General features: G+C 46.8%; 1 protein-coding gene across 19 annotated transcripts in view; it reads left to right on the top strand.

The window, feature by feature from the left end:
* LOC109894160 (sorbin and SH3 domain-containing protein 2-like) overlaps positions 1-22806 on the top strand; it is an 86480-nt gene extending 63674 nt beyond the window's left edge. For 13 of the 19 annotated variants that reach the window (XM_031828460.1, XM_031828446.1, XM_031828447.1 and 10 more), the window contains 14 exons: positions 555-638; positions 2322-2378; positions 4312-4364; positions 5479-5636; positions 10887-10969; positions 11415-11512; positions 12404-12518; positions 12944-13072; positions 13216-13416; positions 14677-15660; positions 16016-16579; positions 17627-17664; positions 18430-18536; positions 19756-22806. In XM_031828460.1, the coding sequence (XP_031684320.1) occupies positions 555-638; positions 2322-2378; positions 4312-4364; positions 5479-5636; positions 10887-10969; positions 11415-11512; positions 12404-12518; positions 12944-13072; positions 13216-13416; positions 14677-15660; positions 16016-16579; positions 17627-17664; positions 18430-18536; positions 19756-19817 (2733 nt within the window). In that variant the 3' untranslated portion in view covers positions 19818-22806. The other 6 variants (XM_031828461.1, XM_031828462.1, XM_031828450.1 and 3 more) reach the window with 5 other exon arrangements.
* Positions 22807-23541: the final 735 nt, after the last annotated feature.

The following is a 23541-nucleotide window of genomic DNA, read 5'->3' as shown; positions in this document are numbered from 1 at the left end:
AGCACTACCTGAAGTTTATTTAGTGCTTTATCCAGGTAGCTGGAAAGTAGAGCATTGCAGTAGTCTAACCTAGAAGTAACAAAAGGCACTAAAGGCAGCAAAGACACTTTTCATACTGGGCAGTTCAGCGAATGGTTGACGCAATTTAGCTTCTTAGCCTCAGGACACTTTATGAGCCAATGTTATGTCTTTAGCTCTCAATTGAATTGACCATTCTCCTTCAACCCATTCAACTTTTTATCCCTTTTTCCCATTATTTGAATGAGAAATGTGAAAAGTAACCGAGTAAACTGAAGTGCACATCTGTACTTTCTACTTTTTTTTTTGGGGGGGGGGGGGGGTTGTAATGGTGTGTGCCCTGGTTAGCAACACTGTTTTTGTCTCTTTACCCTGGTGTTAAACTCTCCATCTGGACCCACCCTTCTTTACCCATCAGCCCCTGCAGCTTGGCGCTGCACACCCTATCCTAACCATGAGATCCATATTTCTCTCTGTGCTTTCTGTTCCTCCTCTCTCTCCCTCCCTCTTTCTCTGTCACCCTCCACTCTCTCCAGACCTATAAGCTAAACCCAGATGACATAGATTTAGAGAACGAGCCTTGGTATAAGTTCTTCTCCGAGCTGGAGTTCGGCCGTCCGGTAAGTGAGGGTCCGTAACTCCCACCTCGGCACCCCCCCGCCTTAGGTATACCCACCCCACTCCCCTCTACCTGTTCAGTCTTCACCCCACTGTAGCTGGGTGGGAACAATGTAGTCCAGGAGTTGTCCAACTCTCGGACTGGAGAGCTAGTGGGTATGCAGGCTTTTGTTCCAGCCCAGCAGTAACACACCTGATTCACACATTAAAGCTGTTTTGTTTTATTTCTCAACGCATAATCGGTCTTCAGTCTGGACAGAGACTGGGCCTGAATCAGGTGTGTTAGTGCTAAGTTGGAACAAAGGCCTGTGCGCCAGTAGCTCTCCAGGAGCTTGAGTCTGGGGGTCCTTCCTGTTGTAGTTGCTTCGGCATGCTGTTTGGTGCTGGGTGCTCTGGCAAGTCGCCTGTTGTGTGCAGCTCCTTGTGACTGGTCTGCTTGTGTCTCTGCGTCTTGGTGAATTGGTTTTGCGTAGTGTGGCTGTCTCGTTATCAGCTGGCCCTGCGACACATTGAAAGCTCGAAAACACTGCAAAACAAAACGGAAGTCCCAAATTAATATGGATTGGTCCTTTTTTTAAATCACAAAAATTGTCTTACAAAGGGGGGGACCTCTTTTCCTACATTGTATAAATTGTATAATTTGCATCTGGTCAGAGCGTCGTTCTGCACCGTTTTCATGCTCCTCTTGTATGTTGCAGCTTTGTGTGGTTTCTTTCTGTTTGCTCGTTTAGACATTTTGGTTCCTACCTCTTCTCCTGAAGTGTCAACTCGTTCACTCCTCCTAAACGTTAGGCGACCTAAGGGATTAATGGTATTGGATTGGTTTAAACTTGGGCTGGTTTGAGTTCCCGTGTTCCACCATATTCCTTGCCCCGTCCCATTCCTTTGGAAATCCACGACAGGAAGTGTACAAGTGCACACTTTTTGGGGGAGAAGGGCGAGAAACACTCTGTTTGTTCTAAGTCGGTCTGTTGTTAGGTCGAGGAAATTGACTTGATTCGGAATGTTCAGCTAGAAATATGCAGTCTAGAAAAGACACGACTCTGATGTCATGCAGAATAAGGAACGCCCAGGTTTCTGTACCACATTTCTATCTGTAATATTATTTATGTTGCACTCTGACCCCACCACTGAGTAAACCCGAGACAACATAGAAAAGGTTCCTTAATGCGCATGGCTGGAGGTTAGTTTTGAGAGGGATGGTTCCACCAACGTCATGTTTTAGCTCGTCTGTCTTCACAACCGAATCACTGCGCTGTAGTGCATATATGCCCTTTCACTCTGCTTTCTGCCTCTTTGCTCTCACAATCTGCATGTCTGTGTGTGCTCGCGCGTGCGTGTTGCTTCGTGGTTATGGGTTTGTAGATGTGCCTAGCAGTAGCGAGTGTGTGTGTGTTGGAGCTCACATAATATACTAGGTGTGTTCAAATTGGCTTAATCATAACTGCAATGTGTGTTCGTGTGCAGTGTGTGTGTGTGTGTGTGTGTGTGTGTGTGTGTGTGTGTGTGTGCAGCGTGTCTGAAACTAGTCAGTCTTCAGTTCCTCTGTGCTCTAACGGATGTCACTTTCCTCTCTCCGCCTCGTCTTCTCTCCCCCATGACGCCACTGCCTCTCCTCCACCACTCCATCTTCACCTCCTCCTCCTCCTCCTCCTCTTCCTCCTCACCGCTGCTTGGGGCTCAAGCCTCCTAAAAAACGGCTGGATTATAATCCAGACATCTGCTCTGGCCGACTCACCGAGGTAAACATTGGCATTCATCAGCATTGTGGGATTGGGAGGATTGGGTGGGAGTTGAATAGCCTGGTTCCAGAAAATTCTGTGCTGTTTTGCCAACTCCTTGTCATGCCAAACTCGTTAGGCATGACTAAGGCTGCAAAATCCTACTGACTTCCCCAAAATTCCAGTTTTCCAGAAATCCTGGATGGAAGACTCCTGGAATATCGAGGGAAGAAGCAAGGAAATCCGGGAATCCTCTAACCAGGATTTCTGGAAAACTAGGGAATTTGGGGAAAGAGACTGGAATTTTGCAACCCTGGGCATGGCAATTCCATAAGGAGTTTAACACAAACCTTGCTAATCAACTGCAGTCTTAAATTGCTTTGTTACTGATCACCTACATGTTGTGTGATTTGGATGAAAACCACCATGCTTACTGTGACCATACATTTTATTAGGCCACCTTACGTCGACACAGGCACAATATGTACCTACATTGTAATTACACTGTACCTATGTCACTAGAGGACTGATGGGGACAGTTGTCACCATGTATAGTACACCATAGCAGGACATTTTCATATTTCAGCATCTATATCAGTCATATATCAGTCATTAGTCATCTCTTTATTGCATCTTCAACTGCCTGTATTTACAATGGCCTCTCTGCTAGTGACTCAATTCAGTGTGTTTATTACTAGGTATAAACCGGCTGGTTCGAGCCCCGAATGGTGATTGTCAGTTCTAATTACATTTGTAACAGGTTTATAATGGCAATAAAGCACCTCAGGGGTTTGTGGTATATGGCCAATATACCACGGCTAAGGGCTGTGTCCAGACACTCCGCGTTGTGTCGTGCATAAGAACGGCCCCAAGCCGTGGTATAATGGCCATATAGCACACCTCCTCGGGCCTTATGTCTTCATTATAAACTGGGTGGTTTGAGCCCTGAATGCTGATTGGCTGACAGCCGTGGTATATCAGACTCTATACCATGGGTATGACAAAACATGTATTTTTACTGCTTTAATTACATTGGTAACCAGTTAATAATAGCAATAAGGCACCTTGGGGGTTTGTGGTATATGGCGAGTATACCATGGCTAAGGGCCGTGTCCAGGCACTCCGCGATGTGTTGTGCCCAAGAACAGCACTTAGCCGTGGTATATTGGCCATATACCACACCACCTCGTGCCTTATTGCTTAAATATAACAGCATAAACAGTACTGCACTGTATTTCCAATATACTCGTGAAAAACTTACTCTAATCATGTCTATCAATTTATCTATCTCTCTCTCGCTATATTGCGATCTAATTGATCTTTTGACAGCTTATTATTGATGTGACTCAAGATGATGTGACTCAAAATTATAAAGGTTGCTGTCAACCCATGTATATCATGTCAGATGTAAAGCTCATATTTGAATAGGTCCTCTTTGGGATTCAATATGTATCTGCTGATCTAGGATCGGTTTTCCTGTTGGAATCAAAACGAATAAGATGATATGGACAGAGATTACCTGATCCTAGATCAGCACAGGGCTCCGGTCTGTCGTCCATGTTACCACATAGAGCCAATCCAATGATCCAAAGAGTCCATTTCGGGTCTTCCGGGGGCGCGTCTTCGTCTCAAAGCGTGAAGGAGCTCCTCTCTCGCTCTCCCCTTTAGTGCTTCACTTCACTCGTGGCCTTTCTCCCTCCTGAAAGAACCCCTCAAACAGACCAAGGTCAGAGTTCAACAGAATCAGCGGTCACTGCTCTCAGCATCACTGGTAGGCCGTCCGAGCTTCCATACACACGCCATGTGGAACCTACCTCCGTCATGCCGTCAGCCGGGGGAGCGTTTTGAGCGTGGCGAGCTGAGCATTGTGTGTACCACCGCCTCCTCCTCCAGTCTTTGTCCGTGCGGCGCTCACTCTTCCTCTCCCTCCCTTTTGTTGTCTGCCCTCTTTCAGACGTCGCTGTACTTCACTCCCACTGCTGACCGGGTTCCAGAGAGGCCGGCGAGGTGAGTCTTCAATTCTCTCTCTCTCTCTCTTTCTCTCTCTCTTTCTTTCACACCAGCAGTAGGCCGTGTAGCGGCGTGGCGTCCCAAACTCTCTCTCTCTCATATTATCTCCTTCACAAGGACACTCAGTGTTTTTGTAGCGCTGTTGATTGAACATATGTCGTTGTGGGTTTGTGTCAATGTGTGTCTGACGGGTGACTCCCCACACACCCACTCCCCAACCCTGCATACATTATCCACTCAGCCTATTGATTCTGTCCTTCAACCCTGTCCCCCTCCTCTTCTCCTCCCCTCCTCCTCCCATTCCCTTTCACCGATGCTAGGCTTAATCTGTTCGATTTGCTCAGAGTGAATGGGATGGTTGAAAAGAGGATGTTATTCGTGGAAGGCTGACTGGGATTCTATTCTGTGTAGTTGAAAGGCTAGTAGCCTGTTTAACCCACACTAGAAGTCTTGATCTGAAGGCTTTAAAAAAAAAATATTGACAGGGCAGTTGAGAGTTAGATTGGGAGAGGTTTACATATAGGAAAGGCACAGCCAGTCGGCCGAACCCGGGGCTCGACTCTCTCGTCGCCAGGGGTCATGTGTAGTCCGGAGTCGGCGCAGGTTCTAGGGCATTTTTAAGGAGCAATAGCAGTCGTTCTCCATCATCCTATTGTGAATTGAATTGACGGGGATGACGTTTTCATGAAATAGTCAAGTTCAACAACTTCGCTTTGTTCGTTTTAAAGGTCTATTTTTCCCACTTTCTTTTGTTCCTTGTTAAGGGTCTCTTTGTTGATCCACAAAAGGGCGACGAACGCCATTATACCAGAGGGAATTGTAACCCAGGATATTATATGAACTGGGTCAAAGGAACCATCTGCAATTTTTCCTTGAATTGAAATAGTAATTGAGGTGTGAGAGTAGTTGGCGTACATTTCCCAACGTATCTTGTTTTGTTCCAAACAAAGTGGTGGGGCTTTCGTTGGGCTGAAACTCAGGCCCCGTTTGAATTATTGGAGAACTTACTTCCTCCCTTGAAGTAGTATCTGATTTAGAAATAATGACTGAACAGGTGACAGACTGTGGACTGTGGCTTTAAAACCGCGTGTTCTATCACTTTGTGTTCCAGTGCTGCCAGTGACTACAGGAAGAGGAGGAAGTCGGAGCCTTCGGGTGACCAGGGCAAGAACCAGGTCTCCCCAAAACAACTGGACCCTTACAGAGGCAGCAGCACACTGAGGAAACCAGCCACACGCTCCTCCCCCTCCTCCCCCTCCAGAGCCAAAGGTACACAACACACACACAAAGGCAAACAGAGAGACGTATGTGCACACACACTCATGCATAAATAGGCATATACACACACTGGATCCCTATAGAGCCTGCACCCTGAGGAAACCGGCCATGAATGAGAAACCCATAAAGGACACGCACACACTCAATACAATCAACCTTCCTCGCTTCCGATTTGTAAGCACTCTCAAACACACACACACACACACACACACACACACACACACACACACACACACACACACACACACACACACACACACCCTCAATACAATCAACCTTCCTCTCTTCCGATGTATAAGCATTCTCAAACGCACACAATCAAAAACACACAAACTCAATCTTAACAACTTCTCCCTTGCAGATGTACAAGCATTCATAAACACACGCTCGCGCACATATACACACACACACACACATTCTCTGTGCTCACTCACTTTATGCCCGACAGCAATCAGACCGTACACAAGCCCACTGAGAGACAAATCTCCTCTTCTCACGCTATGCTGAGGGCCTCTTCCAGGTCAAGGAGCATCCAGCCCAGTCTAAATAGCCTTGTGTTGACACTGTAAACAAACGACCATGTTCCACGAGCTAATGGGAAGGTTCTAACTCAGTGTTTCTCAGTCCAATTCAGGGGGTGCACATTTTTGTCCTAGCCCAGCGCTAACATTCCAGTGTTTTAATTGCTATATTGTAATTACTTAGCCACCATGGCCTATTTATTGCCTTACCTCTCTTATCCTACCTCATTTCCACATGCTGTTTATAGAATTTTCTACTGTATTATTGACTATGTTTTGTTTATTACATGTGTCGAACTGCTTTGCTTTATCTTGGCCAGGTCGCAGTTGCAAATGAGCACTTGTTCTCAACTAGCCTACCTGGTTAAATAAAGGTGAAATCAAAAATAAATCTATAAGAAAATGAACATAGCCAATGGAAGAAATCTGCTAGGATTACAGGCTAACGCTAACACATGCCCCAAACAAATCGACATGTCATGTCAACATATAACCACGCCGTTGATTAGTCGAGTCTGGTGTGTGATTACGGGGCTGGAGCAAAAATGTGGACCCCCCCCCCAGGAATGGATTGTGAAATTAAGTCTGTTGTGTGGTGTCTAATTCCGTTCATTGTGTTCACAGGTTTTGTCTCTCATAGTGTGGTGACAATAGAAAAGATTAGTGTTTCGTCATCTTTTTTGTTATCTGCCTTTGTCGGTTGTACATCTGTTTCTGTTGAGTATACACTGTTCAAAACATTAAGAACACCTTCCTAATATTGAGATGCCAGCCCCCTTTTGTCCTCAGAAAAGCCTCAATTCGTCGGGGGAATGGACTCTACGAGATGACGAAAAGCGTTCCACAGGGATGCTGGCCCATGTTGACTCCAATGCTTCCCACAGTTGTCTGGATGTCTTCTGGGTGGTGGGACCATTCTTGATACGCACGGGAAACTGTTGTGTGTGAACCCCAGCAGTGTTGCAGTGTCTTGCCCCTCTGAATGGCACACATACACAATCCATGTCTCAAGGCTTAAAAATCCTTCTTTAACCTGTCTGCTCCCCTTCATCAACACTGATTGAAGTGGATTTAACAGGGGACATCAATAAGGGATCATAGCTTTCACCTGGATCATTCATAGAAAGAGCAGGTGTTCTTAATGTTTTGTGCACTGTGTGCACTGTATCGTGAAAAGGATGTGAGATGTGTAAATTGTAAATCTCTCCGTCTCGCTCTCCACCATTGCGCTCTGGGATTGGCACAATGGAACTGATGTTCAAGTGCTCCGTTTTAGCTTCTCTCTCGTTCTCACCCCTCTCTCCACCATTGCATGATGAAGGCTACAGTATGTTCAAGTGCTCTGTTATGGCGTCCATTTTGCCCTCTCTATTTCTTTATCTCTGTTCCTCTCACTCTCTTCCTCTCCTCTTTTCCTCTCTACCACGCTGCTCTGGTTTATGGGATCGTCTGAAAGGTGGGGACGCGTGCGACATGACCTGCTCCCCCCGTTTGAGCTCTTCCCCGGGCCCGTACCTCCGCTCCCCTCTCTCCTCCGTGCCCTCCAACCTCGCCCACCGTCGCGACGTCGACGGTGCCAACCCGGACGCCGAGACATGGAGCAGCGCCGAAGACGCGCCACCCGCAAAGCTGAGGTCGCGTAGCTGTGACAACCTGCTCAACGACGGGTACCCGGGCGGCACCGGCGGGCACAAGGCTACCCGTTCGGAGAGCGCCGGGTCACTGGTATTCGACAACCCGTTGCGGCAAACCGCATCGTCCTCTACCCGCTCCTTGCCTCGCCCGCACCGGCGACGTGCCCACGACGCGCCAGGCTTCCTGAAGCTCTACCGCAAGATGCACCACATCGACCGCGCCCAGCTGCTGCCCTCTGACGTCATCCGCTCGGTCCGTGTCCGCATCCTGGAGCTGGAGCGCCAGCCGCACCTCTTCCCCCGAAAACTCTCCCCCTGGGGGCCGTCGTGGGGCCTGGAGGTCCCTCGCGATACGGTGCCAACGCGCATCTCCACATACGAGCAACTCATCCAGAAGTCCAAGTCGATGCCCGATTTGGGAGATAGCGAGGTCCCATCTGGCGCAACCACGCCCGGCGGGTCATCGTCGCGCGCCAGTAGTAGCGGGGGAGGAGGCGGCGGGGGCAGGGAGACACCCGGGTACCCCAAACGGCGTTTCTCCATTGAGTCTCTGCTAGAGGAGGACATTAACAATGGGAACGGGACGTCCCATCACGCTCACCAGGGGGCGAGGAGCCCGCCCGAGGGTCAGCCCCGCCTCTCCCTGGACCCCCACAATTTCCCCGACCCCCTCGTATATCGACGGGCCGCTGTCCCGGGGGCCGAGTACTCTGAGTCGGAGCAGGATGTAGCCGCCTCGGACCTCAGTGACTTTGCCCAAGTCGAAGGATCCTCCTTCTGCAGCGAGAGCGAATTCGACCACTGCTCGCTTACCTCGTCAGTCGAGAGCTTCTACGGCCCCTCCTCCCACCACCGCCACCGCCACAGCCACCACAACCCTAGTCATCAGTCTCTCGGTCAGGGTCAGGGCTACCAGCACCGTCACCTCATCAGCTCGTGTAAAGGACACTGCCCGGCCTCCAACACCCGCTTCACCACCATGCTGCGCCACGAGCGGGAGCGGGCCCGCCAGGAGCTCCGGCAGAAACCCCCCCAGGCACAGCAAACCAGACACGGGGGAAGGGGAGGGAGCGGAGGGGACCACCATGCTCTACCCCCCTCGTCCCAAGCAGCCCAAACCCAGCAGGGGATGTCCAAGCTGGCCTTCCTCGTCAGTCCTGTGCCTTTCCGGAGGAAAAAGGGTGATTCTCCACCCACTTCGAGAAGAAGTAGTGGAGGACGAAGTACCAGGCCCAAGTCTAAAGAAGCCGTCTATGAAGCTTTGGATGCGGCCTTGAGGGATATCTACGAACACATCCAAGCGGAGCGAGGCCGGAGCGGCACTAGGCAACCAGACGATAGCATCCTCCGGAGGCTACTGGCTGAGATCCTCCCGGATGTGCCCGAGAGGAGCTCCTCGTTACGGGGGCAGAGGGGGAGCCGCAAAGGTGGTCCCTCCTCAAGCTCCTTGTACCCCGACGGGAGTCCAGCGGTGTACGGCTCGTCGCCGCGGCTACAGTCGCCGCTAGGTGCCTGTTACAGTCGTCATACCGACGCCTCCAATAATGACAACTATGGAGAGGAGCCAGGCAACGGCAATGCAGGTGGAGCATACACACACACACACATACATACACACATACATACATACATACATACATACACACAGTACACACATACATACACACAGTACACACATACATACACACAGTACACACACCAACCAGCCCTTAGTCCCTCTCCCTCCTCAACTCCCCCAGTACTGCCTGCCTGTGACCACCTCTCTCCTACCAGTCACTGTGCTCCAGCAATGGGCCAATGAACAGAGCTGAGGTTAAAGAAGCCCTGTTCCTATTGGCTCATCCTCAAGACACCCAGGGACCGCATGCTTCCTTTTCATTCCCTTGTATGGTTAAATGATGTTGTTGTTGACTGTATTTGGTCCCCTATCATTTTGAGATGTATCGGTCCATCCATGACTAGGTTTAGTTGTGTTATTGCTGGCGCAGATCTCTTTTTGTATCGTTTCCCTCCCCTTTATGTGCCTTGTTATGTTGAACCACTTGTATTTTATGATTTTGTTATGGATGGTTTATCAATTGGATTTATTGTATTTTTGAAATGTACCGTGAGCTCAAAAGTATTGGGACAGTGACACCATTTCAGCTGTTTTTGGCTCTGTGGGCTCCAGCACTTTGGCTTTGAAATGACACAATGACTCGCGGGTTAATCCTTAAGAGTCACCCGTGCGTCAGTCGAAGTAACATAATAAAAGAAATTGTTCGGTTTCAGCTGGAGATACTGCGCGGACTGCATCTCCATCCACCGCGTCCTCTGACAGTATGTCGGCCTTCCACGTCTGCCGTGGAAGGTGGCTGAGCTACAGCCGTGTTCGTCAGACCATGAGACATCCCGATATGGCCGATTTTTATCAATTGGATAATTATATATTTTTGGAATGTCCAGCGATTTTTTTTCCATTTTTTTGTTCATTTGTCCCTGTCCCAATACTTTTGGAGCTCACTGTATGTGCTTGCTGGTTGAAATGACTTATCCTTCTGTTCTCTTCTGTTCAAATGTTCTGTTCCGGTTCTGTGACGTGCATGCTTTTCCTTTCAATCATACTGTCCTACGCTATCCAAACCATGTGTTTTCCCCCGAAATGGAAATAAAATGCATTTGAATTCATTCATTATTTGATTTAGTCATTTTCCTGCCCGACACTCATTCCCTGGATGACGTCCTCGCCCATTACGTATACCAACGTGGTTTACTCAGGGAGGCCGCAACGCTACAGAACGCTAAGACGTGGAGACAATTGTCAGCTCTGTAATGTTGCATGTCCACCTGCAGCGTTCTGCACATTTCACCCTTCTGAATCCTCCCATGGGAAATGTAACGAATAGAGCCAACATGATGTTCTGCATAAAAGACGATCGTGTCAGTTTCTGCACAATACATTTCTATCTGAGCATGCTGTAACGGTTTCGCCCTTCTGAACGTGCCTCCCGGCGCCGCTGTGCATGTGTCTTCCCATCGCTATGGTAATACTGTTTTGTTGACCCTGACGATAACCCCTGACCCCTGTGCTGTTCCCCTCCTCACAGAGCAGGATGCCTCCAGGGGGTACAGCACAACCACCAGCGACGGAGGAGGGGGGCAGACCAGACGAGCCACCCCGGACAGAGAGGTAGCCAAACCAGAACTTTGATTTTCCAGACTAACTTTGAGGCCCCAATAGCCGAGTGGTGAATGAGACTTGGAATTAATAGCATCGCGAGACCTAGCTAAACCAGTACATTCCAGTGTTTCCCATAGATTATTTATTTACCAGTGCCGGGCACATTAAATCTGCAACATTTTCAATTGAATCCACATTCTTTTAGGTGGGGTCCAAAGAGCTAGACACCCCATCTATTCAATTCTAGGGGAAACACTGGTATTTAGAAGATGTATTTTATTTTGAACAGGCTGCTGTTTTTCTTCTCTACCTAGTTGTTGATTGATTCAAAAAGAATCGCTTCACTGTCCTGATAAGCTTGACATGTCAACCTAATTGTATCATATCTGGTAACACAAGACTGCTCTCTCCCCTTTCTCTATATACCTCCCTCTCTCATCTCTCATCTTCATAGGTCTCCCATAAGCAGATGACCCAACTCATTCTCTTCTCTCTCCTCCATCAGAAACAGCCTGCCAGAGCTATATATGACTTTAAGGCACAGACTGCTAAGTGAGTAGAGTGGCTGAATGCAATTGAAATGCACGTGTGGCGGAGGAGATGCAGGGTACCTTGGCGTGTGCTGCCCTGGTTTGGAAGCATGTAGGCTGGGCACGCGCGGCGCTTGAAACAAGACGGTCCGTCTTTTTTTTTTTGAGGGGGCCAAAGTTAACCGTAGTTATGGGCAATGACCTCCATATTCGTTATCTCCAGCCCATTCCAGTGTCTACAAGTGAAAATTGGGATTTGTTATGTTTTTTTGTGTTTTTTTTTTCAATCAAAAAGATAAATTAGTTTTCTAGGACTCTTCCTCGTATTTAAAAAAAAGAAGTTTTTACTACGTCAACGTACAAAATTGCTTGGTTCACATACTGTTACTATAGACACTGGTATGGTGCAGTGGGTAAATAATTGTAGGTTAAAAAGCAGTGACTTGCTTACCTTCACATCTTTAATCATTTCCCTACTTTGAAAAGGCATGCATGGGCGAGTGTTGCTGCCATTGCTCTTCATACTAAAATGGTGCTTGGCTAGTCTCTTAGACATCCAGCTTGCCTCCCACAATGTTTCTGGGCTTAACACGCCTCGAGTTTGGGCTCGAGACTAGTTCCTGGCTGGTTAACAATGTCACATTGACGATTCCGTATGACTCAATGCGTGTTCCCTTTATAACACAGTGCTGCCAACACCCGGGTTTTGGGGTTTAATTCCTGCGCGGCCCACATATAATCAATACATGTCATTGGTTGCTGGTTTACCAGACACGGACCAAGCCCAGTCCTGGACTGAAAAGCAATTTCAATAGAGATCCTTTTGGTTTAGGACTATGCTTCGTCTGGGAAACCGGCCCATGGAGACAGGTGTTTTGGGGGTTTAAGAAGCATCTTGTGACCGTTGTTTCAGAGAGCTGACGTTCAAGAAGGGCGACGCGGTCAACATCATCAGACAGATCGACAGCAACTGGTACGAGGGGGAGCACCGCGGACGACTGGGCATCTTCCCCATCTCCTACATAGAGGTAGAGCACATTGAGTGTGTGTGGGGTAAAAGAGAAGCGGGATACCTAGTCGGTTGCACAACTGAATGCATTCAACTGAAATGTCTACGGCATTTAACCCCAACCCCTCTGAATCAGTTCCGGAGAGTTGTTGTTAGGGGTTAACAGCCTAGCTCAAGGCAGATTTTTCCACCTTGTCGTCTCTGGGGATTTGAACCAGTGACCTTTCGGTTACTGCTCTTAACAGCTAGGCTACCTGCCGCCTACCTGTGTGTGTGTTTCAGATGATAATGATTATGTTTGCGTGTGTGTGTGTTTCAGGTGATAATGATTGTGTGTGTGTTATCACCCAGTTTGCAGTTTAATTGATTACTTCTCTGACTTTTGCTTTCCCCCATCGCTTTCTCCAAACACACACACATATATACACACACACACACACACAGAAGATGCTGTTGCCAGAGAAACAGCAGCCGATTAGGCCTCCTCCACCAGCACACGTCAAAAAGATCGGGGAGGGGGTGGCCCGTTACAACTTCAACGCTGACACTAACGTGGAACTGTCGCTCCGCAAGGTAAGGAGTGTGTGTGTGTGTGTGTGCACAAATTTGTGCGTTTTGGTGTGATTTGTGCATGGTTCAATGTGTTTGCCTGCGTTGATATGCACATATATCTGTGCGTCTGTCCATGTGTGTTCACCTGCGTATACAATCTGCAGGGTGAGCGGGTAGTCTTGCTGAGACAGGTGGACCAGAACTGGTACGAGGGGAAGATCCCAGACACCAACAAGCAGGGCATCTTCCCCGTGGCCTACATAGACATCGTCAAACGCTCGCCATCCAAGAGCCCCGCCCCCTCCCACCACCCAGACCCACACGGATACCCCAGCAACAGGACACCGGGCTCCACGCCCGCCAAGGTAGGGACAGAAGAAGAATGGTTTTATTGGTCCATAAAAGACTGTAAATGTTGTCTTCTGCTCCAGTATACAATATACACAGGCTGCAGAGGCTGAAGAAGAGGGGAGCCACAGTGCAGCGCCCAATGAGCAGGTCACTTGTTACAGTATTTAGTCACCAGTGGAGGCTGGTGAAAGGGAGGATGGCTCATGGTAATGGTTGGAACAGGTGTTTGATAGGGTTCTGTTCTACCTATTATAATGAGCCCATCCTCTGATTTTCAAAGTTACTCCAGCCACATGTTATCTGGTGCAGGGTGAAGTTGCCCTTTAGATGCTGATCTTGGGTCAGTTTTGCATTTCTCACACTAATGGTTAAGGTTAGGATTGGGGGAGGGGAAGCTGATCCTAGATCTGTAACTAGTGTTATACACTATTCAGCCACCATTAGGACACGCCTCGGGGGCAGGCCCAAACTGGAGTAAGCCAATTGTGACAGTCTGTCTTGGCAGATTTGAATTCTGTTTTTTTTTTTTTATGTCAGTGAGCAACAAGTTCCCGCGCTGTGTACGATGATGTCATATCGCTGAAGCCACCTTTTTAAGTCTTAATCAATCGACACCAAAAAGAGATATATATATATATATATATATATAGAAAGCTCTTTTTCCATCAGCAGTTGTCAAAAGGGCTTTAAAGATACCCAGCGTAAAACCCCAAAGAGTAAGCAAGTCTTGTCACTTGCACAGTGTCCTCTTTCTGGACGTTGTGTAAAGCCTTTCCTAAGCGCTGTAAATGCGTTAGGGATCCGACTACCTCCCCTTTAAGAAACCTACACATGTACCATGCCGTCTCAAGTAGCTGTCGACATGCTATGGCTTAAAGAGGAAGTCATGTCCACCCTAAGGGATGGCATTACAATGCTAATTGGGATATTTGAGTGTGGATTTACAGTCCCTCCTTGTCCACAGACTGCTTTCACAGTAAGGAAACAAATACCGAAATATGTCAAAATATCTGTACTATCCCTTTAACGGAGAGGCTTCACACAATTGGACCCAGACGCATGTAGAACATGTTGAGCCTGGTGAAATATGTGTATGTGCTAGAGCATGAAATGAGATGGAGAGAGGGTACTGTTGGGTTAGGATGGCAGAGGGACGAGCAGTGTGGGCAAGTTTGTGTGCATCTCCTCTTTCCCTCAGTCCTCACACCTTCTCCACTCCTGGTGTGTAAGTTTCCTCTTTTATACCCTTTCTCTCTCTCTCCCTCCCTCCGGAGCCATTCGACAGCTCTCCCACCCCCCCTTACCTCCATCACCACCATCCACCTCGCTCCACGCCCCCCTCCCCTCACACCCCTCCTCCTGTGAAGACCCGCCGTCTGCAGGCCGCCACCGGCGAGTGGCTCGCCCTCGGCCCCCGCTCCTCCGATAGCCCCGTATCACCCACGCCATACCCCATCCCCACGAGCCTCCTCCCTTTCCTGGAAGCTCAAGAACGGAGGGCCACCCCTCCCACACCGCCCAAACGAGGGCTCACCCCTCCGCCCCGAAACGCATCCAGTCGTCTCGCTGCCTCCATCCCGGCTGTCAAGCAGTGGCTGTTTGACTTAGACTCCCCCCCCTCAGTCCCTCCTTTCTCTCCACCCCCTCCTCCTGACTCCTCCTCTCCCTCTGCCTCCCCCGTGCTCGACTCCTTCCTGGGATACCTCGAAGAGAGGGGCCTAAGAGACAGTGAACAGAACGAACGACTGTCCCTAGCAGGCAGAGGGGGATTCTTCTGCGCTGAACCCGAGCCGGCGGACACTCCCGCAGGTTTGTTGCCATGGTACAGGCCAAGTGCTCAGCCAGTATCCCTAGAACTAGAAACAGAACCCCTGTCTCTTCAGCAGCAAGTGGAAGATCCCTATGATCAGTTGCTGTCTATGATCCTGGATCAGCCCATGTGTGACAAAGACGGGAGGGAGGTTCTCAGGCCGGCCGTGGAACCCCCACACGTGGCACTGACCAACGAATCACAGAGCAGGGTTAGCCTCGAGACGGAGTTTCATAGGCCCGTGACTGCACAGCCCATGTCCATCACGCAGGACAGCCAATCAAAAAGGGTGAATAGGAGGACGGCGGGTTCTCAGAGGCCGATGACATTGTACATTGAGGAAGAGGAGGAAGCTATAGGAGGGGAAGAAGAGGAGGAGGAAGAAGAAAGGAACATTGATGTAGACTGTGGTACTATAACTGTCCACAGAGAGGGACTGAAAACAGAGGTAGCGCATGATGTGTGGACCAGGTTTCAGACTAAGTTGAAGCATACGCACATGCTTGCTAACACCTAACCCGAGCCAATTCCAAGCAGTTTTACACAGTTTGATAATACATTTAAGATGTACTTATTACAATTAAAAATACATGGTTAACCAGGGCTTGGATATATGGAGGCTTTTCAGTCATGAAATGGAATTGACCCTAAACCCCTGTAGTTTCACATCTTGCCTTTTCTGGTTCATTTTACTTGGTTATGCTGAATAATGCTTCGTTAATGAACCTACATTTTGGAATGGTGATTCAGCTCGAGGTTTGACGCTGGGTGTGATTGGTGTCACATTTTCCTTCCCTTCCCAGGCTGATGCCCGCTGTCACAGCACTTTGTGTAACCCGGCACAGTTAGAGCCCATCACCCTCCTCCCTCCCCCCGTCTCTCCTCCCTCCTCACCATCCCCTGCTTTTTACTCTGCCTCACAACCAGCTGAATCCCTGGCAATCTCTTCTTCCTCTCCTACACTGTCCCGTCTTTCTCCCCCAATCCCCCTCTCCTCCTCGCCACAGATTGTGCCACCCTGCTCTCCTCCCCCCACTTCCCTCATCTCTCCCGCTTACCTCTCCTCTCCTTCACCCTCCTCTCCACTTCTCACCACTCCGCCTCCCACCACCTCACCCCTCCCTACCTCCTGCCCATCCTCTACTCCTCCTCCCCCCACCCCTCTCGCTTCCTCCCTTTTGGCCTCACATCAACCCATCCCACCCCTGGTCTCCCCTGCTCCCCCCCATCCCTCTCCTCCGACCTCCCCCATCCCTGATGCACAACAGGCGCTCCCTTCCTCCTCTTCTCCTCCTCCTCTCTCTTCCTCTCCTTCTCCCTCCCCTCCACTCGTACCCTTTCCAGAGCCCAGGTCCCCTAAGATCAAGGTAAAAAAAAGACACTGCAGGTGCTCATATTGTGTTACAACAACTTATAAGAAACGCTAACTCAAATGAACCCTGACGGACTGTGTGTATGTGTGTGTTGTGCCCTAATACATTTGATTTACTCACCTGTTGGACCGGTGTGTGTGTGTGTGAGGCTGTGTGATAACAATGCGTAAATTAGCAGCATGTTGGAGTTCTGGTTGCAGATGCCCATATGCTCAGTGTATGCCAGTGTTAATATGAGAGAGTGCCAGTGTGTGTACCCAGGCTAGTTTCTTTTAGATGTATTGTGTGTAGCCTATAAGAGGTGGTATAAATCACCTATGCTGTATAAACGGTGTATGCCTTTGTGTGCATGGGAAGACCGCCCCTTGCCTAAAGCATGAGTGGCTCAGGAGTTTGCAAACGAAGTGTCTTTGTGTCAAATGACAACGTATTCCCTATAGAATGCACTAGCCTTTACCTTTGTAACAAAAAATGCTGCATTATATAGGGAATAGGGTGTCCTTCGGGACAATACCAGTGATTCTCTGTGGTCAAAATGCCTGCTCTTGTTCTTTCTGAAAATGGAGGCTGACGGCCGTCTGTCTTCTTGTTGTTGTCGCATTTCTGGTTCTTTCAGCCTCCTTTTAAGCACGACCTCCTCGCGGTCGACGGTAAACCCCCCCGTAGCCCCGTCGCGACCCGAAGGTCCTGTCTGTCGCCTGTTAGAGGTCGAAGGGTAGGGGCGTGACACTAGCAGCTGTGCATTGTGGGGAATGTAGTCTTTGTTCTCTAATAAATACCCTGTTGGCTACCCCTGGATTTCAGTGCATGATATTGTTGGACCACATTGTAGTGCATTTGTTTCTTCGTGGGGGATTGAGCAATGAGATTGGGTGTGTTTTTGTTAAGGAGTGGATACGGGGGTTTATTTGATTCTGTTCTCATCTGAAAGGGGAATGGAGCCAAATGATAAGTGTGACTCTCCAAAGCAGTGGATTTATATCACCATATCAACTGTTTGTCACACTGTACTTATTTCTCTCTCTCTCTATCTTGTCTCAGAGGTTTGTGCAGGATTCGCTCCATGGTGGAGGAGACCTGTAAGTAACAGTAGAATCTCAAATCAAATCTTATTTGTCACATACACAGATGTTAATGTGAGTGTAGTGAAATGCTTGTGCTTCTAGTTCCGACAATGCAGTAATAACCAACGAGTAATCTAACCTAACAATTCCACAACTACTACCTTATACACACAAGTGTAAAGGGATAAAGAATATGTACATAAAGACATATGAATGAGTGATGGTACAGAAAGGCATAGGCAAGATGCAGTAGATGGTATCGAGTACAGTATATACATATGAGATGAGTAATGTAGGGTAGGTGAACATAAGTGGCATAGTTTAAAGTGGCTAGTGATACATGTACCTCAATCATTGACACAACAATATTCTTATCATAGGACTGTAACTATGTGGGTTAATATTTCCCCATCGGTCATTCTAGTAATCATATCTTCAGCAACATCATCTCTGATGTTCTACGTTACATTTATTTCATTTGGAGTCTGGTATGATCTGTCAGCATAGCCCCCTTATCACTTGTACAATCAGCATTATCATCAACATACATTTGACCTGACACTCTCTTTATTCAGAGCAATTAGGGTTAAGTGCTCAAGGGCACATTTTTTTCCACATAGTTGTCTCTGGGATTCGAACCAGCGACCTTTCGGTTACTGGTCCAATTAGCCGCTAGGCTAACTGCCTACATCAACATCACCCATCGATAATGATCTTATCACAAAGCTATAGTGGTGTGGGCCACGTTTCTCACACAGCCCTGGTTGTGTGTGTCCCCAGGTTCCAGGCCCTGTACAACTATCTGCCCCGTAACGAGGACGAGCTGGAGCTGAAGGAGGGGGACATCGTGGATGTCATGGAGAAGTGCGACGACGGCTGGTTTGTCGGTAAGAGAGAAGAATAAATACTTCACCTTTTCCTCACAGAATCGCAGTACTTGGTTGTTGTCTATCCAGTCATGACAGAAGATCGGAAATAGTTTCAAGGTTCAGGAGGATCGAAGGGTGCACGCTCTGGTAGGCTGTAGTAGAGGGTTCTTCAACCCTGTCCCGAGAGAGCTACCCTCCTGTAGGTTTTTGCTCCAACCCCAGTCGTGCCTAACCTGATTCATCTCATCAACCAGCTGATTATTAGAATCAGGTGTGCTAGATTAGGGTTGGAGTGAACCTAGAGGACGGTAGCTCTGCAGGAACAGGGTTAGAGAGCCCTGCAAGTTAGTAGATTTGCAGCAGTGGATACTGAATCGCATTTATGTTCAACTCGTACATCACTCTGACCAGTAGGTGGTGCTCGAGTTCCTTGTGTGATCTAATTTGGCACATTACTTAGCTCTATGCAGTCCTCTCAGATTTACAAATGCCTAGGAGCTATGGGGAAGTGCCTAGGGAGTAGGGGCTAGGGGAATTCCCTAGGGGCTAGGGGAATTCCCTAGGGGCTAGGGGAAGTGTCTAGGGATTAAGGGCTAGGGGAAGTGCCTAGGGAGTAGGAGTTGTTTCAGAACAGGGCCTTCCTCTCCCACTGAAATGTCCACCTAATCCATTTTGACCACTCAGCCAGATACCAAGCGGTGATATTATCCACTAAAGACTGGTTGCACTGAGAATGAATTGGACCCCTCAATTCTAGGTCCTTGTATTTCCTTCCTTCCTCAAAGTCCAGCCATGTTGCAATGGGATTTTTGGGGGGGACTCTGTGAAATCTTACAATTTAGCTTGACGAGATCTTTCATTTCCTGATTTGGATGTTGATTACATTGCAGTCTGGTAGGAATGCTGCTAACTACACAGAACAGCTTCTGAAAAATAAACTTTGGTTTGAATGTACAGTCTTGGGTTTATTTTAACGGTGCAGGGAATCATTTGTGTTTTTTGCAATATTTGACGGCCGTCAAATACAGCAATTCTTTGGATAGAAGAACCACTGAAATTCTAGAATCAATCACTTCTAGTGGGATACAGTATGTAAACAGACACCTTTCATTGTTTGTTATTATCCTTTATTAAACACATTCTCTTTTACAATTACGACCTATAATGATGTTTTAATGTCACCGTGGATGTCTACATAGTGGAAAATTGGCATCTCTGTTTTTGTGTTTTTAAAAAGGGACTTCCCGACGGAGCAAGCAGTTTGGAACCTTTCCAGGAAACTATGTCAAGAAACTGTAATGATGAATCCGGTCCACCCCCGCACCCTCCTTACTTGGACCCTTCCATCTCTAGCACAACCCATATTGGACACAGCCAACCCGGAGTAAAGTTGCCCCCAGACACTGATTTGGGTCAGTTTTGCACTTTCCCCACCAATGGTTAATTAAGGTTAAGATTGGGGGAGGTGGAGCTGACCCTAGGATGACCCCACTACGTCAGGTCATCCAAGAAGCCTTGCTCAAGCATGTGTGACAATGTCACAAAAAAATATTTTGTTTTAGCTCTAACTAGCCAACTCTAAAGGAGACTATTCCACTAATTAAACGATTATTTTCTAAATGATCGAGAAGCGGTAGAAGAAGATCCATACTTTTGAATTCCTTTCACCTCAGATACTGAAGGAAGGGTAGCCAAACAAGATGGCCACCTTTAAATGTTGACATCTGCTTTTATTTGATTTATTAGATATATTTTAACCCAGTAATGTAATAACTTGCATTGATAAGTTGATTGTGTAACATTCAGAAAGGTCAAATATGGTAAAGATAGAGTTAGAGATGCCAAGTAAACTGCCACTCAGGATTGCCTTGACGTCATCATGTCAGCCATCTTGGTTTTGGACATGTTTTTTCCCCCTTTTTCCTCAGTGTTAAATCAATAGAGAACCCCCCCCCCCCCCCCAAGTGTATTATCTGTAATAGGGGGGCTGGTTGGTATTTTCAGAGCAGTATAGGACATTGCAACACATTTCAATGTTTAATCTTTTGGCAAATGCTCTTATCCACAGCAGCGTTCAATGAGCAACATGAAACAGCCACAGCGTTATTAGTAAAAAAATCTTCTTCATAAATGTTATACACCAACACAGGAACACTCACCTATTTCCCCTAGTGAAAATGATGACGCATGATACCCAAAAGTGTTGCTGGATACCACGGGATAGGGTAAGATATGTTTGGAGGCAAATGCATTGATATTGAAAGCGTATAAATACATTTGCAGAACCTTCTATTTGCACCGGAAGGCTCTGGATATCTGCCCTCTATGGGCCTACAGTCAATTCCAGTTTCTCATTTTATAGTGTTTGCAAACTCCTATATGGGCGAGTTATTTCAAATGTGGAAGTGGCAATCGTCGATATTTTATTTTTTAGCCCTTCTGTTTGAACAATTACAGTACATTTTGTACTTTAGATGGGAAATACTATTTATAGATTTGGGATTTTATTGATCGATGGATTTGGCGGTTTATCCTTATTCTCACTTGAAATGTATGAGTACACTACGGATTTTACAAGTGAGAGCTAGATTGGATTGTCGATAGGGCTTTAGGAGTTTGATACCGTTGGAAAAACATATGCAAAAGCAACCCGTTTTACCACTTTTCTTGTATGTGAAGGTATTTATAGTGGGAAAAGTATTGAATATTGATAGGACGTCATCTAGATGTCTCCGTCCATAAATATAACTTTGGATAGAGCAACATAAGTTTCTCAGCTTACTTTGTGTACTTTCTTCTAGTTGCAGTGGCCTAAGGTAAAGTGTGCTTTTGGCTCATTTCAACCACAGCAAAATCCCCTTGCTATGTTTAAGATAACGAGACAATAGCCTACATTTGTTCCCAGTCAAGTCTGACATGTACTTTTGTCAATATACAACAAACCTTCAGGTGTCAATAACACAAGCCTCCTTTTTGAAATGGTGTTATTTTATTCTATGACGAGGTTTTCTTTAAGATCGTTGTTGAATACTGTATTAGGAATGACTTAGCTAATGTTGTCGCCACATTCATTGCCTTTGTCCAAATGGGATGTTTTACTTCACTCTAAATGAATATAATCAGATAAGCGGCGTAATTTGAATTATACAGTTATCTTCCTGGCGTTGTTTTTTTTCTCTAGATCATTCTGACGGCGACCTTTTTACTGTCCGGAATGAATGAAACGATTAGTGTCAATGCAATAGCTTGTTACAATGTATTTGAATAACATTTGTTAGGCATACTTTTTGTGTTCAATGAATGTGATTTTAAGAATTTATTTTGCCTTTTTTTTCGTGTGTAAATGAGTATGTATTCACATAGGAAGGACACTGGGGTCAGAACAATTGTTTAAGCACCTTAATATGTAATTACTTTATTTTTGGTTTCTGTCTTTGGTTGCTTTTGTTCTCGTTTATTTTTCTCACCATCCCCTTTTCATTCACCCTTCCCTGGGTCGTGTTCATTAGGGACCAAACATAAGAAAGCTGACTCCCTGGACATGTCAAATAAGAAATGCAAATGATCGTGTTCTGTTGCAAACGTTTCCCGTTGCTATCCCTAATGAACACTACCCTAGCATGTGAGAGCACTGCGTGTCTGTTGGTGCTGTTTTTTTGTACGTCTTTTGTATGGAGCTGTAAATCGATGACATGATCCACTGCTTTATAAACTCTTATTTTCTCACCCACCATCCGTTTGGGTTGCCTTTTCTCTCACTTTTTCACACCACCTTTTCCTACATCCACCTCAATCGCCCCAAACAGCCATACAGTATGCAAAAAAATAATATATATATATATATATATATATATATTTATAGTGGGTTACACTACTTTAAGGTGCTTTTTATGAAAGGTACCTTAGTGTAAAGTGGTACCTTGTAGTGTTATAAGGGATACCCGCTCTGGAGAGCAAAATGGAGTATAAAGGAATGTACGTTACCCGTAATTGAATGAGGATAGAATGTAATGTTTTAAATATTTCTAGTCTGCCTTTGCTACCACTTTCGGGGACTTTAAAGGTTTTTGACTGAAGACGTGGGCTTTTGGAGGATCCCGGCTCACATTGGAGTTGTATATATTGAATCAGAAAGGGGTGCTACAAGTGCAGATTTTTAGGTTTGTCCGAATGTGAACTCAAGTGGATGCATTGCAATGACATTCTTATTACAAGTCTTTCTACCAGTCTTTCTGCTTTTATTTGACGATTTCTGGGTACTATATTCCTAATAAATTCTGCCTGATAATTTCTGTATTTTTCTCTCTTTGGAAAGTCTGGTAACAGGCGGACTCATTTTCTCACTGGTGTGACGTGGTTATACAGTAGTTATGTTCTGGTGTGGTCCACGTAGGAATTGAATGACTGTATGCAATTAAGCTGTATGTTTCCACACAAAAACAACAACAAACCATTTGCCCCAGGATACTTCAACTGGTGACGATCAGGGAGGATAAAGACAAAGGAGCCCTCTGTTGCTGGGTAAATCTGATTTATTGACGGGACAAACCAACAAAAGGCTTATGTTTTCGGGCATAAATCGTCTCCCATCGGAGCCTTTTGTTTAAGCTGGGCTGTATAGCGCGTTTGGGTATACCTTTGTTCTATTGGTAAACTGTGTGTATATTCCAGGAAAGGTTCAAGTTCACGCTGCCCCAATATGTTTTGGACTGTATAGTTGGACCAAGACAATTTCAAGTATTCTATGTGAAGTGGGTACGTATTTGGAGACGTGTGTACACTCCTTCTACAGACACGCACAATCCCAGACATCCTTTATTTGTGTAGGAGTCAGCTCCTTCCTAAAACCTGCCCCCATGGCAACTGTACAAACAAACCCGGACTGATGCGTCTTGAGGGGGAGGTATGTTAGACATTTCAGGAGAGCGACGCCGAAGGGAGAATGAACGACTTTAAATGTCATCATAATTGGGCTTGTTTAAAAATTTAAAAAAATGGCCATCCATTGTTTTGATTGGCTTTC

The sequence above is a fragment of the Oncorhynchus kisutch genome, linkage group LG7 (assembly GCF_002021735.2).
Source record: "Oncorhynchus kisutch isolate 150728-3 linkage group LG7, Okis_V2, whole genome shotgun sequence".
Taxonomy (NCBI): domain Eukaryota; kingdom Metazoa; phylum Chordata; class Actinopteri; order Salmoniformes; family Salmonidae; genus Oncorhynchus; species Oncorhynchus kisutch.
Note: the sequence above shows the minus strand (reverse complement) of the source record. Positions and strands in the feature narration are given on the sequence as shown.